Source organism: Sorghum bicolor, chromosome 10 (genome assembly GCF_000003195.3).
Source record: "Sorghum bicolor cultivar BTx623 chromosome 10, Sorghum_bicolor_NCBIv3, whole genome shotgun sequence".
NCBI lineage: Eukaryota > Viridiplantae > Streptophyta > Magnoliopsida > Poales > Poaceae > Sorghum > Sorghum bicolor.
In genome coordinates this window covers 13,697,420-13,712,771 of record NC_012879.2, presented here as the reverse complement: position 1 = coordinate 13,712,771, position 15,352 = coordinate 13,697,420, and the positions used below count along the sequence as shown (strand labels likewise).

Sequence of the window (15,352 nt, the reverse complement as noted above, 5' to 3'; positions counted from 1 at the left end):
TAATTGAGAATCTTAAAAAAAATTAGATTTTAAGGTGAATTAAACAAGGCATCTAGTTATGCCTGTCTACACAGAGGTATACCCTAGCTAGTATGGTGCATGAGCAGAGCATGCCTATAAATCTAGCTCAGCGACCTGAGGAGGCCGTCGGGGCTACAGGACAACCATGGAGTTAGGTACAGATACTCTCAAGGCCTTGTTTGGGTTTGGATGTAGTCGGATTCGCATCAATCCACATGTGTTGGTATGGGTTGGAGTGGAACTTAAACTAAATTCCACTCCAATCCACTTCAACACATATGAATTGAGGTGAATCCGACAACATCCAAACAAGGCTCAAAGCTCTTGAGACTATGGCAGCGATTTACACTACTAATGCATAGAAGGATAGGATGATTATTTCTCTACATCAATGGGTACGACCATTTTCTTACTCAAATAGCGATAATATTGATTATATAGAACAATGTGTTTTACAGTATTATTTTTTTTTTTGCCTATCACTGTGTCTTGCAGTGCTCGAGGCAGCCCCCTGGAAGCGTGCTTTGTAGCTACTATATATGTCAATGGATGAGAACTAATGTGTATTACTACAATCACCCTGGAGACGTAGTAAGTCGACCTACCCAACCATATCATATGCATATGTTCACCGATATGAATCTAGCTAATTGTGTCCCTTCTGTTTTATGCAGTATGAACAGTTCAGGCCAAATGGAAAAATTGACCTAAGCGATATTCAAGAAATTCCAGATGATTTTTGTAAGTTTTTAATGTAGGAGGTTCTTAAACCAGGGGTTTATTCTTTGATCCTGACTCAGAGTATGTAACATATCCCAAGTTAGTCTCTCTGTGTTGCATGTAAACCTCCTTCCTTTCATTTTTTGGGCAGGAGCATAATTATTAATTAGTAGTTTGTAATATATTTGAAATTGTACTACAAATACTTTATTGATCATGTGTGTATTAGTTAACATGTTCACTACTGTGTATATGAAGTTAACTTGAATCATTTGCAATCGGGTCTGAAATTTGGTGGGAAACTTTTTTAAAATATTGTGTGAAATTTCGAATTCCCAAAGATTAAAACTGATTTTCAGAGGCAGTTTAGTGAACAGCAATTGCAAATACATTTTCAAAGACGGCTGCATTGTCACAGTTGTACTTGATAAAAATATTTTCAAAAACGGTGGAAAAGTGTTTACATGGACAGTTCTCGTATTTAAGCCGATCCTAAAAATACATTGTTAGAGGCGGTCTCACGCACATGCAAAAGAAAAGTTGAGAGTCTGTTTATCCAACACCAACACCAACCTGCCAATCTATAACTTTGTTTCCATCAAATGATCTTCTAAAAGATATAGTACTCCTTCCATACCCATAAAACAAGTTATTTTGGACAATGACACGGTCTCCAAAGTCTAACTTTGACTTCTTGTTTTTATAAAAAAAATTTATCAAAAAGTGGTATAGATATATTTTTATGAAAGGTTTTCAAAACAAATCTATTCATATGGTTTTCATATTTTCAAACTCAACAACTTAAAAGTTATTCATGATTTAATTTCCCAATGTTTAACCCAAACCATGTCCAAAACGACTTATTTTATGGGTATGGAAGGAGTACATTCTGAACTTTTCCTTTCTTTGGACAATATTAAACAATGAAGATACTTTCCAGAGCCTGGAACCTAACCACATATCTTTCCAAAATCTGGTATGGCTACGACTGTTTACATAGAGCCAACCTATCTAGAAACGGGCAATTCACACCCATTAAGCCTGTCGGAAAATGTGAATCACTAGTTTTACGGGCAATTCACACCCATTAAGCCTGTCGGAAAATGTGAATCACTAGTTTTTATAGGGGTCTCCTAATGTTTCATTTTCTAAGTATATTTCATAAGAGCTATTTGCACGTACCATCTTTATTATAAAGTTGAGCAACCATTTGCTTAACAATTATTTTCTTCTACAATTTGAATTTTTTTTGACAACGGCATATATTATATATTAAGCAGCCATTTTACACAAAGGTCCTCCAAGAAAGATCGAATTACAACAGGGTCCAAAGACCGGATAAGAACAACAGCTACATTGGAAGCATTGACGACGACGGATTCGCTGGCGGTGGGTCGTAGAGGCGCCGAAGGCGTATACACCCAGATGGAAGACCGCGCCAAGCGTCGGTTGAAGGTGGGGCGACGGAGCCGGTGAGGAGGCATGCACCGAGCGACCGAAGGCTAAGGTTGTTGCCATCGCCGGAGGTAGAGGATGAAGCTCCAAGTCGGGTCCCAGGTGGAGACGAAGTCATCGCGGCAACGCCGTTCCTCCTTGCTCTTTCGGCTGACAAATAATATCCCATTTAACTAATCTATATTTTTTATGTGCTCATTTTACTAGAAAAATCTTGATCTAAAATTATCTATTTTTACTGCTCCTATTGGGACCTAAAAAAGATAGCATGAAGAGAGGTAGGCTAGATAAAACTGAGTTGATTAGCACTAATCTCCACCTTGAAGACAAAATACTTCCTTTTTCCAATTGTTGAGGCTTTTTTATTCTATTTTCAATCTCTTTTTAGTCCTTATTAATTATTTAACTTTTAGAACTGCATAGCGAATCTAAAATAGCAAAAACAGAGTGAGCCAACCTTGCAGCCAAACAATTGTGAGTATTATGCCTCACATTCTTTGGCTTGACCAAAGCAAAAGATTTTACTTTTATGAAAGTTAATTGTAAGACCCAATAATTGTTCAAAGGCAAAGAAATAATTTTATATTCCTTTCTTTATCAAAATCATGAGGCATATATAAAAATAACAATATCGTCAGCGTAGTGTAAGACAGATAGACCATCTTCTACTAGATGAAGCATTACCCCTTTCACTTGACCATCCTCTTTAGCCCTAGCAACAATGATAGCCAACCAATCTACCAGAATGTTGAGTAAAATTGGTGATAGTGGGTCACCCTATCCTAACCTTTCTTGGTCTGAAAGTAAGAACTCAGTTGATCATCGACTTTTATTCCTACATTACCCTCTTGGACAAATGCTTATATCCATTCACACCATATAGGACCAAAACCTTCCATCCATAAAGTTTGTTGTAAGAAGTCACATCTAACTTTATCATAAGCCTTCTCAAAATTAATCAATCTTAAAAATAATCCCATTTTGCTTTTTGGTGTGTAACTCATGAATATTTACTACATCTTAAGCCTTCTCAAAATTAATCAACTTAAAAGAATCACTACATCTTCCATGATATTTACCCAATAAAAAGGTTATTTTTGATGGTTTAGTAATTCGATTGATTATATTAGTATCCTTGTTAATATTGACCTTGATAAAGAATTTGAAACTTACATTCAACAAACAAACTGGACGATATTGTCGAATTATTTTGCATCTATACTTTTTTTAGTAGAAATATTGTTTCAAATTTAAGGTTATGGAAAGGCAATGATCCCATATAGAACTCCTCATAAGGACTAATAAATCATACTTAATTACCTCCAAGAACACTTGATAGAATTCCACTGAGAAACCATTAGATCCAGGTGCTGAGTTGTCCTTCATATAGTTGTAGATCCTGATGAGGGATATATAAAATTTGTGAAGAATACTACTATCACTTTGTTGGATGAAGAAATGACAAAACTAAAAGTTGTAGACTTTGATCAGTTCTACAACTTTCTTGTTCATGGCATCTTCAGCTGGAATCATTCACTCTTCCAAAATATTGTTTTAAGTTGACAATTTTTGAAATTTAAATTTTGATTTGATAAAACAAATTCACATGAAAAAAATACCAAAATCTTAGATGTAAGAACACAATAAATTGAAAGAACATGATTTTACAAAATTTTAGAAAAAAAATCATCAAATTTGAAGTTAGTATGAGGAAGAAGACTAGTTACGAGTTTTAGCCGAATATTAAAAAGAGAAATAAGACTATTCAACAATCTAAAAATTAAATTTCAAACAACATTTTGAAACAATAAATGATTTCAAATAAAAAGATGTAAATATTAAAGTTCTATAATTTTTCGAGATCTATAACTTTTATTTTGATTAATTATTCATCCAAAGTCGTTTGTAAAATCAAATTTTAATACTTAATTTTTATTATTCGGTGTCTATTTGTAGAGGGGCTTTAGATGCAGCCGTTGGCTGATAACACGAGGAGCCTCTACATTTGTATGGACAATTCGTTTAGGAACCATTCGTAGTGGCGGCTTAATATAGAGCCATTTCTAAAAAGAAGAAGACGTTGCTATAAATCTTTTTGTAGTGGTGCTTGTTCCAATCTAAAAATCCTTGTTTTCCCAAACTTTCTGTGTTCATATCACCTTCGAACGGATGTTTTTTCGTTTGGCTCATTGATACCATTTAGTTCTTCCTCTCTCTCAACATTGTGCTAGCATATTATTAAGAGCGTGTTTAATATTTAACTCGAGTAAATCTAAAGTTTAGAATCTATTAACCTAATTTTTTTTGTACGCCCCGCTTGTATTCTTAGCCCACCTCTCTTAGGTGTTGTCGTAACCATCTAATTTTTTCTTGCCATTTTTTCAAAGGATAATGTCCAAGTGGTAAATACGCATTGTATGATTTGTGCACAAATGAAGAATAAAGCAAAATGATTGGATATCACTCAAAAAATACTAGTGAATAGTGCCAATATAATGGTTAACAGTGCTATACTATCTTTTTTGAAACTTTTTGCGGGTCGGAGCGACGTAGTACTGGTGTGGACGACGCTGCAACGAAATGACAATTGCTGTCGGTAGCCAATACAGCGACATGTTTAGGACATGTGGGAAGTCCAGACAACAAGAAACAAAGCTACTACCAACTAATAATAAATAATAATGCCATATAAAGCACTCAACCCTCCATCGCCACTTTACCCTGGTCCATAGTTCACCACGACACCACCGCACCCCAACCAAGCGTTCTGCCATGGCACCGCCGGCGACGAAGAGCCTGGGAGAGCTCGACGGCGGCGCACGCCCGCATGTCATGTTCATCCCAAGCGCCGGCATGGGCCACCTCCTCCCGTTCTTCCGCGTCATCGCGGCGCTCGCGGCGCACGACGTCGTCGACATCTCCGTGGTGACCGTTCTCCCGACCGTCTCTGCCGCCGAGGCCGACCACTTCGCCAGCCTCTTCGCTGCCCTCCCCCGCGTCAGCCGCGTCGACTTCCACCTCCTGCCGTTCGACGCGTCGTCGGAGTTCCCAGGCCACGACCCGTTCTTGCTCCGATGGGAGGCCCTGCGCCGCTCGGCGCACCTCTTCCGCCCGCTCATCGCCGGCGCCGCCGGCCCGCGCGTCTCCGCCGTCGTGACAGACGTCACCCTGACCTCCCACGTCATCCCGATCGCCAAGGAGCTCGGTGTCCAGTGCCACGTCCTCTTCGTCTCCTGCGCCACCATGCTCTCGCTCGCTGCGTACACCCCTGTACACCTCGACAAGAAGAACAAGGGCGAGCACGGGCCTGGCGTCGGCGTCGGCGTCGGCGTCGGCGACGTCGACATCCCCGGCGTGCGTCGCATCCCGCAGTCTTACCTCCCGCAGCCGCTGCTGGACCTCAACAAGCTCTTCACCAAGCAGTTCATCGACAACGGCCGCGAGATCATCAACGCCGACGGCTTTCTGGTCAACACGTTCGACGCCCTGGAGCCGGTGGCGCTCGCCGCCCTGAGAGACGGCAAGGTCGTGGCCGGGTTCCCGCCGGTGTACGCCATCGGCCCGCTCAGGTCCAAGGAAGAAGAAGCAACGACGGGGTCCCCGCCGGTTGCCTGGCTTGACGAGCAGCCGGCGAGGTCAGTGGTGTACGTGGCGTTCGGCAACCGGAACGCGGTAAGCCTGGAACAGATCAGGGAGATCGCCGCCGGACTGGAGGCGAGCGGCTGCCGGTTCCTCTGGGTGCTCAAGACCACGACGGTGGATAGGGACGACACCGCCGAGCTGACGGACGACGTGCTCGGCGAGGGGTTCCTGGAGCGCGTGCAGGGGCGAGGCCTGGTGACCAAGGCGTGGGTGGACCAGGAGGCCGTGCTGAAGCACGCGTCCGTGGGGCTGTTCCTGAGCCACAGCGGGTGGAACTCGGTGACGGAGGCGGCCGCCGCCGGCGTGCCGCTGCTGGCGTGGCCACGCGGCGGCGACCACCGCGTGAACGCCACGGTGGTGGTGAGCGGCGGCGTTGGAGTGTGGATGGAGCAGTGGAGCTGGGACGGGGAGGACTGGCTGGTGACCGGGGAGGAGATCGGTAAGAAAGTAAAGGAGGTCATGTCCGACGCAGCCGTCAGGGCAAGGGCGACGAGGACCGGCGAGGAAGCGGCCAAGGCCGTCGCAGAGGGTGGCACCAGCTACCGGAGCATGCAGAAGTTCATTTCCAGCCTCAAAGCGCACTGCAGCCCTTGATTCTGTCTTTCCTGGTGCTCGTGTGAGATGCCCGTTTCATTTTTTTCCACAAATTTATGTGTCTCCTACGTAATAAGGTAGTACCTTCCGGACTCATGGGGCTCTTGTGAGTGCGACTTCGTTGTCGACTTCCGGACTCATGGTTGCAGCGTCAAGTGAGTCGTGAGGTAGCCTGTGCAATCGCGCACCTAGCAACAAGAATAAGTGTACCATTTGTCACATAGTAATATAATAATATTGTATCATTTTTACAATTTAGGTAGGGCTTCATTTTACAGGTGAAGCCGGGTTTTTTTTTTCTCCAGCTCTATAAAAAGCTTCACTCATGAAGCGGGAGCTGTTTTGGTGACCCACTTGGTAAAACATCTCGTATCGGCTGAAGTTGCTAAATATTTATGATGTTTTTACTTTTTCTCTCTTTCTTCTTTTTCCCCTCGTTCTCTTTCCTGACCTCGTGCTCCTTCCACGGCAGTTGCTCGGTGTGCCCCTGGCGGAGCTCGATCAAAATTTTAGGTGGGGCGAATTGCACATACATAACTAAAACATAATTGCATTCTCAAATATTTTTGTAAAAAAAGACTCACAGATTGTTATTTGGGATGGTTATAAAAAATGATTGGAAGACAAAATAAACAATCTTCTCAAGCAGTCCTCCTTTTTTGTTCTAAAAAAACACGCATGACAATCTTGCCTGGAAAGCTTCTACACCTGTGCCGCGGATCATTGGACATATGCACTTCTCTGTACAGTGTTGTGCGCTGCTGCAGTTAGGCTATTGACGAGGAGGGCTATCTTGTCAGGCTTCTTTGATGTAGCAATTGCAGCAACGTGTGAGGAGGTTGCAGATCTCAGGTGGCGAGGTCTGGCAGGTGGCAAGGAAACACGTTGTAGCTAGGGGTGGCTCGGCGAATGGCGATGGTACCCTAACCCTAATATTGTGCTTGTTGACTCACTTAGACGTCGTTCGACATTCTTCTCATCTAGACGTCTGTCACGCCACGTCGCAGGGCTCGCCATCGCTGCTCGCTACTCTACTGAGATGCTAGGAGGGAGTAAGAAGAAGAGGGTGAGCGTCCTCTGTGCTGGCGATAGGTGGGGCAGCTGCCCCACTGTGCCGCATGGGGAGCTCCGCCTATGGCCCTGACCGATGGCAGCACTCCCTCCCCCGGTGGGCGGTGTGCCCCTACCCGGCGACCGCACTCCCTCCACAACGACCGATGCGCCTTATCTCTTTATCTTTCCCAAAGATATCTCGTAAATTTAGCTGCTATTGTTTGTATACACCCTTGACTAGTTTTTCTATTTGGAGATAGTGTTCCATATTTTTTAAAATATCTTAATAATTAAACTCTGTTCAGAGTCTACTGCCATTACTTTGCTCTGTTTTATACCAATTTTATTCTGAATGCACTTATTTTGACTTTTTGCGATTCTGTAGTTAAATAACTTCTGCTTGGAGGTTACATTCCATCAATTATATGTGGTTAGTGAAGTGTCTTTCACTGTCACCATCTTGTTATATCATTGTCGAAAAAAAACAGGTGGAGTGTGCCTATTCTGTCACTGTTGGAAAAATAGATGAATACCTTATACCCAGCCAGCTTGTCGCTACAATCTACTCTCCCATTCTCTTTTTAACTGCACTTTTCGAAAAGTCTAACACACTTAGCTTTGACTAAATATATATGATAATATTAATTTCTATACATAATTAGTATAATCATTAAATAGATCATTGGATCTATTTTTATAATAAATTTATTTGAAGATATAAATGTTGCTATTTTTTTTTTATAAATTTGGAGAAACTTAAGAAAATTCAATCAGCACAAATATCATAGCGACACTAAAAAATAGATAGGGAATATTTGCATATCACAACTATCTTACTATGTACACAGCATGTGGGTAATTGAAAGAAAGAAAAGTTGTAGGTAACTTATTAAAGTCTCCATAGCTACAGTATTACATAACTAATACTCTCTCTATTACAAATTATAAGTCACTTTAACTTTTTGGTATATCCATTTTATTATATACCTAGATATAATATATGTCTAGATACAGAATAAACTCTATGTATCAAAAAAATTAAAACGACCTATAATTTAGAATGGAAAGAGAGTATTATGATTCTGTAATCTTTCTAGCTAATGTATATTTTCCGGTGGCACGTCAGATACTGACTTGCCATGAGTCTCCTCCTTCCTCAAAATCCATTGATGAGATTTTCCCAAAAGTATGCTCCAGGCTGCCTGAAATTGATTTCGAACATCTCTCAGGGCGTCCCCAGCAGGATCGGCGATGTCACCAGCTCTCCAACAACTTGGTAAATTTCACTTGTCAAATCTTAGGTTATAGCAAGTTGCAAATTAGTTTGGCAAAGGAAAAAAAGATGTATCTTCAATAAGTTGCTATTCTCACTTGGTAAAATTGAAAAACTAGGCCCATCTTTCTCCACAACCGGAATTGGGCCGCGAGTCCGCCGTTTCTCCTTCCTGCGCGACGGTCCTCCTTCCGACCCTGCGCAACTTCGCGTGCGTGGCTGCGACTCCCGTGTTCGCGTGTCGCGTGCGTGGCCGCAGCTGTTCTGTACTCTAGCCGGCCATCCTCGACGTCACTCAGGAACTCCGGTCGGCCACAACAACTACCTAGAACTGGAGCGCTGTCCATCATATGTGTCCCGTCAGTAGCAGCAGCATAAGATGTTGCGGTAGGCTTCTGCTCCAATCAGCAGCAGTAGCAGCAGCAGCGACAAGATGTTTGGCCACGCCTTGCAGTGACAAGAATTTCTAGGCACTGAGCCACTCGCGCGCGCGGGAAGAGGTGCGCTCACGCGGGACAGCGGCCGGCGAGGGACGAATTTCGCGATAGCAAGCGACCTACGCGTGCGTAAATCTCTGAATTTAGCAAGTTAAGATAAAAAGTTGTTGGAGAGGGGTCATGCTTTTAGCAAATTTTAAAGGTTAGTAAGTTGGAATAAAGAGTTGTTGGAGATGCTCTATGATTTTGTTTAGTTCGTTAAAGGCATTGCATGTGTGAGATCTGACGTGGCCAATTAATTGCTAGCTGTCTTCCCCCGCGCTTGCTGCAACATGGCTCTCATGCGTGCATACTGCCGATGTGGTGTAACCGTCCGAATGATCGGACCTAGTAGGCCCTCCTGCCTGGCCCAATTGTTGGAAATAAAAGCAATTTAGCGATGCATAAATTAATTCCGACAACAAGGAAAAGGCTAATAACATGTATCACAGATATATGAATCGAAACTAGCACTACGGTTTGAACCAAGTTCATAGAATCTAGTGCTAGCAACAGAAATGATATGAAACCGAATAACACGGAAAGGATAGACATCCTTACAGCGGGGTTGTTGGCGCGAAGGAAGAAGAAGAAGAATGCCGTCGATGGAGATCGGCGAACACCGGGCGTAGTGGGAAGAAGACGTCCAGCGAGCAGTCGCGACGGCGCTTCCCAAAAACCTGATAGGCCCCCTACCCCGTGCAGGGACGCGAGGAGACGTAGGCTTCGGAACCCTGCTCTCCCGACACTGATGGCACATCGGCGACGGGATGGGGAAGACGGCGCCAGCGCAGTAGTGTGGCGAGGAAGAGATGAATCTCAGGTGTAAAGGACGACGTCTCGCCCCATATTTATACACGCGTCGCACGCAGCAAATAGGCAAGCAATCAATCACCGTATTATGGAAACTTTACCTGCCGCCGGACCATTTACGCGCATGTCGTGCATGCGCGCCCATTGGCCCCAGCCGGCCCGGCGAGGCGAGCGAGCGCGCGCGCGTGTGGTTCTTCCTTTTCCTCTCCCCAATTGCTTCAACAAGATGGAGATAGCTCAACTTTTTAAGTTGGCCTCACTCCACTTGAAGTAGCAAGATGGGACTAAAGTCCCCCACCTTTCCATATATACATGCATGTATGAGTGGGCCTTTGAGATTTATTTGGAATTGTTTGGCCAAGGCCCAAAACATCTAACACCAATAGATCTATGATGTCAATGAGATATTACTTGGGTAAAAAACTAAAAATGCAAGTTCCTTTTCCCTCTCATATAAGTGTTGTAAATTGAAATGTTGGCTGGTTTCGTTGGATTTTAATTATTAATCTGTAATCCTCAACTAACACTGATCCAAAATTTCTATGAGAAGTTAAATATTTAACTGCAGTACTGCACCCCTTCCATGCCGCAGTGCCCATGCATAAGGTGAGTTTCGTGCTGGTTTTGGCATCCCGATACAAATAAGATCTGAATACACGATTTTGATCAATTCCAATTTTGTAGTTGTAGCATAATTTGCCAAGCTGTGTAAAGATTTCCATTTCTTTTACTTGCATATGAAGATGAATCGATTTTCCTAGATGAATTTGTCAGAATTTTGACCATACTTCCTCTTCTATCTTCAGGATGAGATGTCTGAATCACTGCAAGTATGTCATGTCAGTGTGATTAATTTTGTGATTTTGTAGATCTTATGTTGATACCAATACGCGAGAAGTACTAGCCGTCCTTGTATTGCGGTTCTTCAACCTGCTTTGGTGGAAGTTGACCATTTTGGGTGCATGAGGTGACCGTGAATTTTTGAGATTTGGTATACAGGGAACAATGCATATGCTAACAGCTGACCCCATGGTTTCTTTTGTTTTGTGTGCATGTGCTGATGGTTTACCAGATCTTCAGTGGGGTATGCAGTTTCTGAACTTGTTGGCCTTTCTGTTACCTTCTTTCTCTCGAAAACGCAGGAGAGTTAAGCTTCATTATATTAAGAAGAAATACAGGGTAAAGAAACCTTAGTACAATACACCACACACCCTATCTTTGTCTCATAAGATACATTTGTGCCAATAAAGAAAGAAAAAGCGACCCTGCACCTACAAGAAACCTTAGTACCACACACCACACACGCTATCTTTGTCTCATAAGATACATCTGTGACGATAAAGAAAGAAAAAGCGACCCGCACCTACAACAAATCAATTAGCAGCTTGGGCGGGGCAGTCAAGTGAGATAGCCCACGAGCCCCTGCCATTGTCCACCGTCTGTGCTGTTACCTCTTAATCAGGCTAATCTGTTTATGTATTGCTGTGTAGGAGAGGATGTATTTTCCTTGCAGATCTGTTTTCTTTGGCAGAAACTCACGGGAGGTCACCCTGAAATACAGATTGAATATGACTACTTCTCCATAGTTAAAACTGTGCTGCAAAGTATTTGAAGGAGCAATGACATTCAGGTGGAGAGTGCTAAAATTGTTGTACATAAATCTCAAAACATCTTGCCGTTGCATCAGTATCACTAATCCTTTTTTTGTGCATCAGTATCACTAATCCTTTTTTTTCATTTTGCATTTTTCTGATATCAATACAAAACTTGTTTCCACTTGTATTATGCCATTTGCACAATTTATTCATGGAAGCGTAAATATCTCTTTATAGCTTTTATCACTGAATAAATTGTAATTTATAGTTTTCCCGTAGTGTTAGCACCGAAAGCAATTGGTCACTTTTCTTTTCTTTTTTATTCTATGACTATATCCAAAATCAGGTCTTAGGAATAACAAATCTTACGTTGCCTTCTCTGTTTCTGAATTTTTTACTCAAGGTTATGAGATGGATAAAAATTAAAAGCTTTTAAAAAGGAAGGCAACCACAACAGCCACTAAGAGTGGTCAAAAGGTGAGGGCTACTCATACTCAGAAGTCTGTTTATCATTACACTTTTGGCACGACACGAAAGCCAGTTTCTCTTTTTTACTCTCCACACAAGATGTGTAACTTTCATTCGTCCTTTGTTTTTGTGCTTGTGCTTTTGTGGCTATGTGCATTTTTTCCTGCAAATTTTAAACTGTTGCTTTTCCCAGGAAAGTTTTGATAACAAACATAATTCGTCACTGCTGCTTCTTTGGTTTTAGTGTCCTCGCCTATAATATTCAGATCACATTTTCATTCAGCGGCCAATGAAACTATGCTCATCAAGAGTGCTATCCTCTAAGCTGCATAAAAATATTTAATATTTTGTGATATATAGTGGCCTCGCTATTAAACATATTTAGTTCATGGAGATTGGGTAGCTATTTAGTTGGTGACACTGATACAAAAAATACAGCATTAAGCACTGCATTTGGCTTGGCATTTGTTGTATAAGCTTCTTTCTCTCGAGAAATCTTGTTAGAATAGGCTAAAAGCTACTGCCATATGGTCATTGTCATCTCGTTAAAATAATTTTTGTAGGAGTAGCATGTGTACTCTCTATTTTAATTTTTCATCTGATGATAAAATGATAGTAGAAACTTTCAGTTTGCTATGCAAATATGATAGTTCAGTTCTTTTCTTCTGAAGATGTGAAGTGACTATTGGTCTCTTTGGCATACAAATTTATGCCTATCCCAAGTCCAGGAGAAACTTCTTCGGACTTCAGGTGTTAAATATTAGAGTATTTGTAAAAAGTATTTTGTATGCCCTGTTATTTACCTTGCCATGCTTCATGCTGAAATAAGAACTTTATTGCTTCAGGATCATGCTGAAATAAGAAATTTATTGCTCCAGGATCCTGCTGAAATCAACAATGCATGATCTATCCACATTTCAAATATTTAATGTGATCGAAGTAGACTTATTGCAAGATGCAGTAACTGATGCCCCACTCGACTTTCCTCTGATGGGTTTTATAACTGTCAAATATTTTTGTACTGCTATTGTCCCCTTGTCGTTAGACAAAATCAAACATTGTAAATCAGGAATGTGATCAAATGCCGAATGTGGCAGTTGGCTGTTACCCTTGTGAAAAATTGAAATGTTTGAAATTCCCTTTATTTAAGCAGAATTGCATTGGACTCTACAAGACTACAATATGATAACTCATCATGAATTTCTTTTGGCGTGAATATTATCTGTCTCATTATTTTATTTTTAAGAAACATAGTTGTTTGGTGGTTTCATATGCATCCCTCAAAGTCGCCGTGGCGGTAGCACAAACACTATACTAGTGAATGTTATATATGTTTATCCTCTATACGCGTATTTTTTGCTTTGTATGTGCTTTAGTCTGTGAAATTCAAATTCAAATTCAAATCCAATTTCAAAAATTATTTTTTTAAATCTGTAAATCATTAACGATGGCAAACAAATAATAACAGCAGCCTGCGTTAATGATTTAACTAAGGTGGGTGGCTTTAGCCAACAGTCTCGGTTAATCTCTTAATGGAAGTGGGCATATTAGGGTAACTGTCTCGGTTAATGTGTATTAATCGAGGCGGTCACTTAATCAATTACATTAACCAAGACGGACTGCCTCGTTAAAGCTGGATTAATCATGACCTTTGGATGGAGACGGACGGCTTGTCCACTTCGGTTAAGCCATTTTATCCGCCTCGATTAAGTTTTCTATAGTAGTGGACTAGTGGTGGTTTCTAGGCTATTATATATTGCCCTACTGCGACTAACAAATTTGTGTGAGTTTTAATTATAGATTTTCTTATTTTATATCACTATGATTTTCTTATTTGATCTCTCTTGATTATATCCTACTGATACCCGACATGCATCGGATACATGCCAGGCACAGGTAAGAAACTTACCCGTGGGCATGCTCGCTGCAGGTAAAACTTATGGTTGCCGGTATATAGTATGCTCATGGGCAAGTAAATGCTTGACCACATCTTTCCCAATTCGCTGCCTTCTCTATCTCTAGAAAGAGATTTTTAGGAGGCAACCTGGCCCTGTGGAGGAGGGCAATCAGGAGGGCAGTAAGAGTCAGGGGGCTTTCAGCAACAAGCGGTGGGCCGCCATTGGCCACGGAGGAGGACGGTGATTGAGGGTGCGTTTGATAAGGGCCAAAATTCCTCGGCCAGGCCCGGGAGCTGCAAGAGGTAGTGTTTGATACATTTGGCTCAACTCCTGGCCTGGCTTCTCTTCTCCGTTTTTCTAGAGCTACGCTGAGCTTGAGCTCGTGCTGGCCAGGGCGGCGCGTGTGCCCTAGCGGGCTCGCGCGGGAACTTGGAAAGTTCCATGTGCCATTGCCGCCGAAAAGCTCCGCCTTTATAGGCCCCTCCTCCTCCCTCGCCTTTTTCTTCTCCTCGTGCTCTAGGGTTTCCGCCAAGCTGCGTTGAGTGATGGTGGTGGAAGTGTGGTCCGTGAGCCACGCGGTGGTCGTCGGGGTTGATCTGTGTTGGTTCTGGTCTTGGATTTGGGGTTTCCTCTACCTCGCCCTCTAGATCTATGGTCGTCTGTTGTCGATTTCTTGTCAACTTCGGCATGCTCTCCTCCTCTTCGGTTGACCCGAGGTGAAATCCCCCCTATCCCCCCTTGGTTTCGTTCTAGGGTTTTATTTATCATGTTAGATCTGTGGATTCTTGTTCATTTGAAACTGGTTTATAGTCTTGGATTTGTGGATTCTTTGGTTCACTTTTTTTGTTTATGAGTACTGATTCATGTTATGTGCATATTTACTATCATTCTATCATGTTCACTGGTACTTGTCCCTAATTGTGTGCCCTCTGTTTTGATTGTTACCTTGTTCCTTTCGTCGATGATGACTGCCTTGGTGGCACCTGATGCATATCTTGTTAATGCATTAGTGTTTCATGAATGGTTAATGCATACACTCTCATTGAGAGGCCAACCAGGGTCTATTTATTCTAAATTGTATATTTCAATGTTCGATGCATGTAGATGGATGACAATACTGAAGTTGCAGTGATGACAATACTATTTTGAACTGAATGTCTGAGGCCTAAAGGATGAATGTTATCTGCTACGCATTGCATTTGTTGTTGTTGAACCCTGCCTTTTGGAAGGGATGATGAACTAGTATGTGTTGTGCATTGTTGGTTCCATTGAGAATCACTATTGACTGGCTGAAATCAAACACCTTTCCAAAGAGATAGTTGATGGTAGTTGGTTGCTAGCCAG

At 42.2% G+C, this 15,352-nt stretch overlaps 1 protein-coding gene across 1 annotated transcript; it reads left to right on the top strand.

Moving 5' to 3' along the window:
- Window positions 4,719–6,686, top strand: LOC8073750 (UDP-glucose:2-hydroxyflavanone C-glucosyltransferase). The gene has a single exon (XM_002438205.2). It carries the CDS (start codon window positions 4,969–4,971, stop codon window positions 6,430–6,432), a length of 1,464 nt encoding a protein of 487 aa, XP_002438250.1. The 5' UTR covers window positions 4,719–4,968; the 3' UTR covers window positions 6,433–6,686.

What these genes read in the sequence shown, in the direction of transcription:
- LOC8073750 (XM_002438205.2), top strand. Translation starts at nt 4,969, where the DNA reads ATGGCACCGCCGGCGACGAAGAGCCTGGGAGAGCTCGACGGCGGCGCA.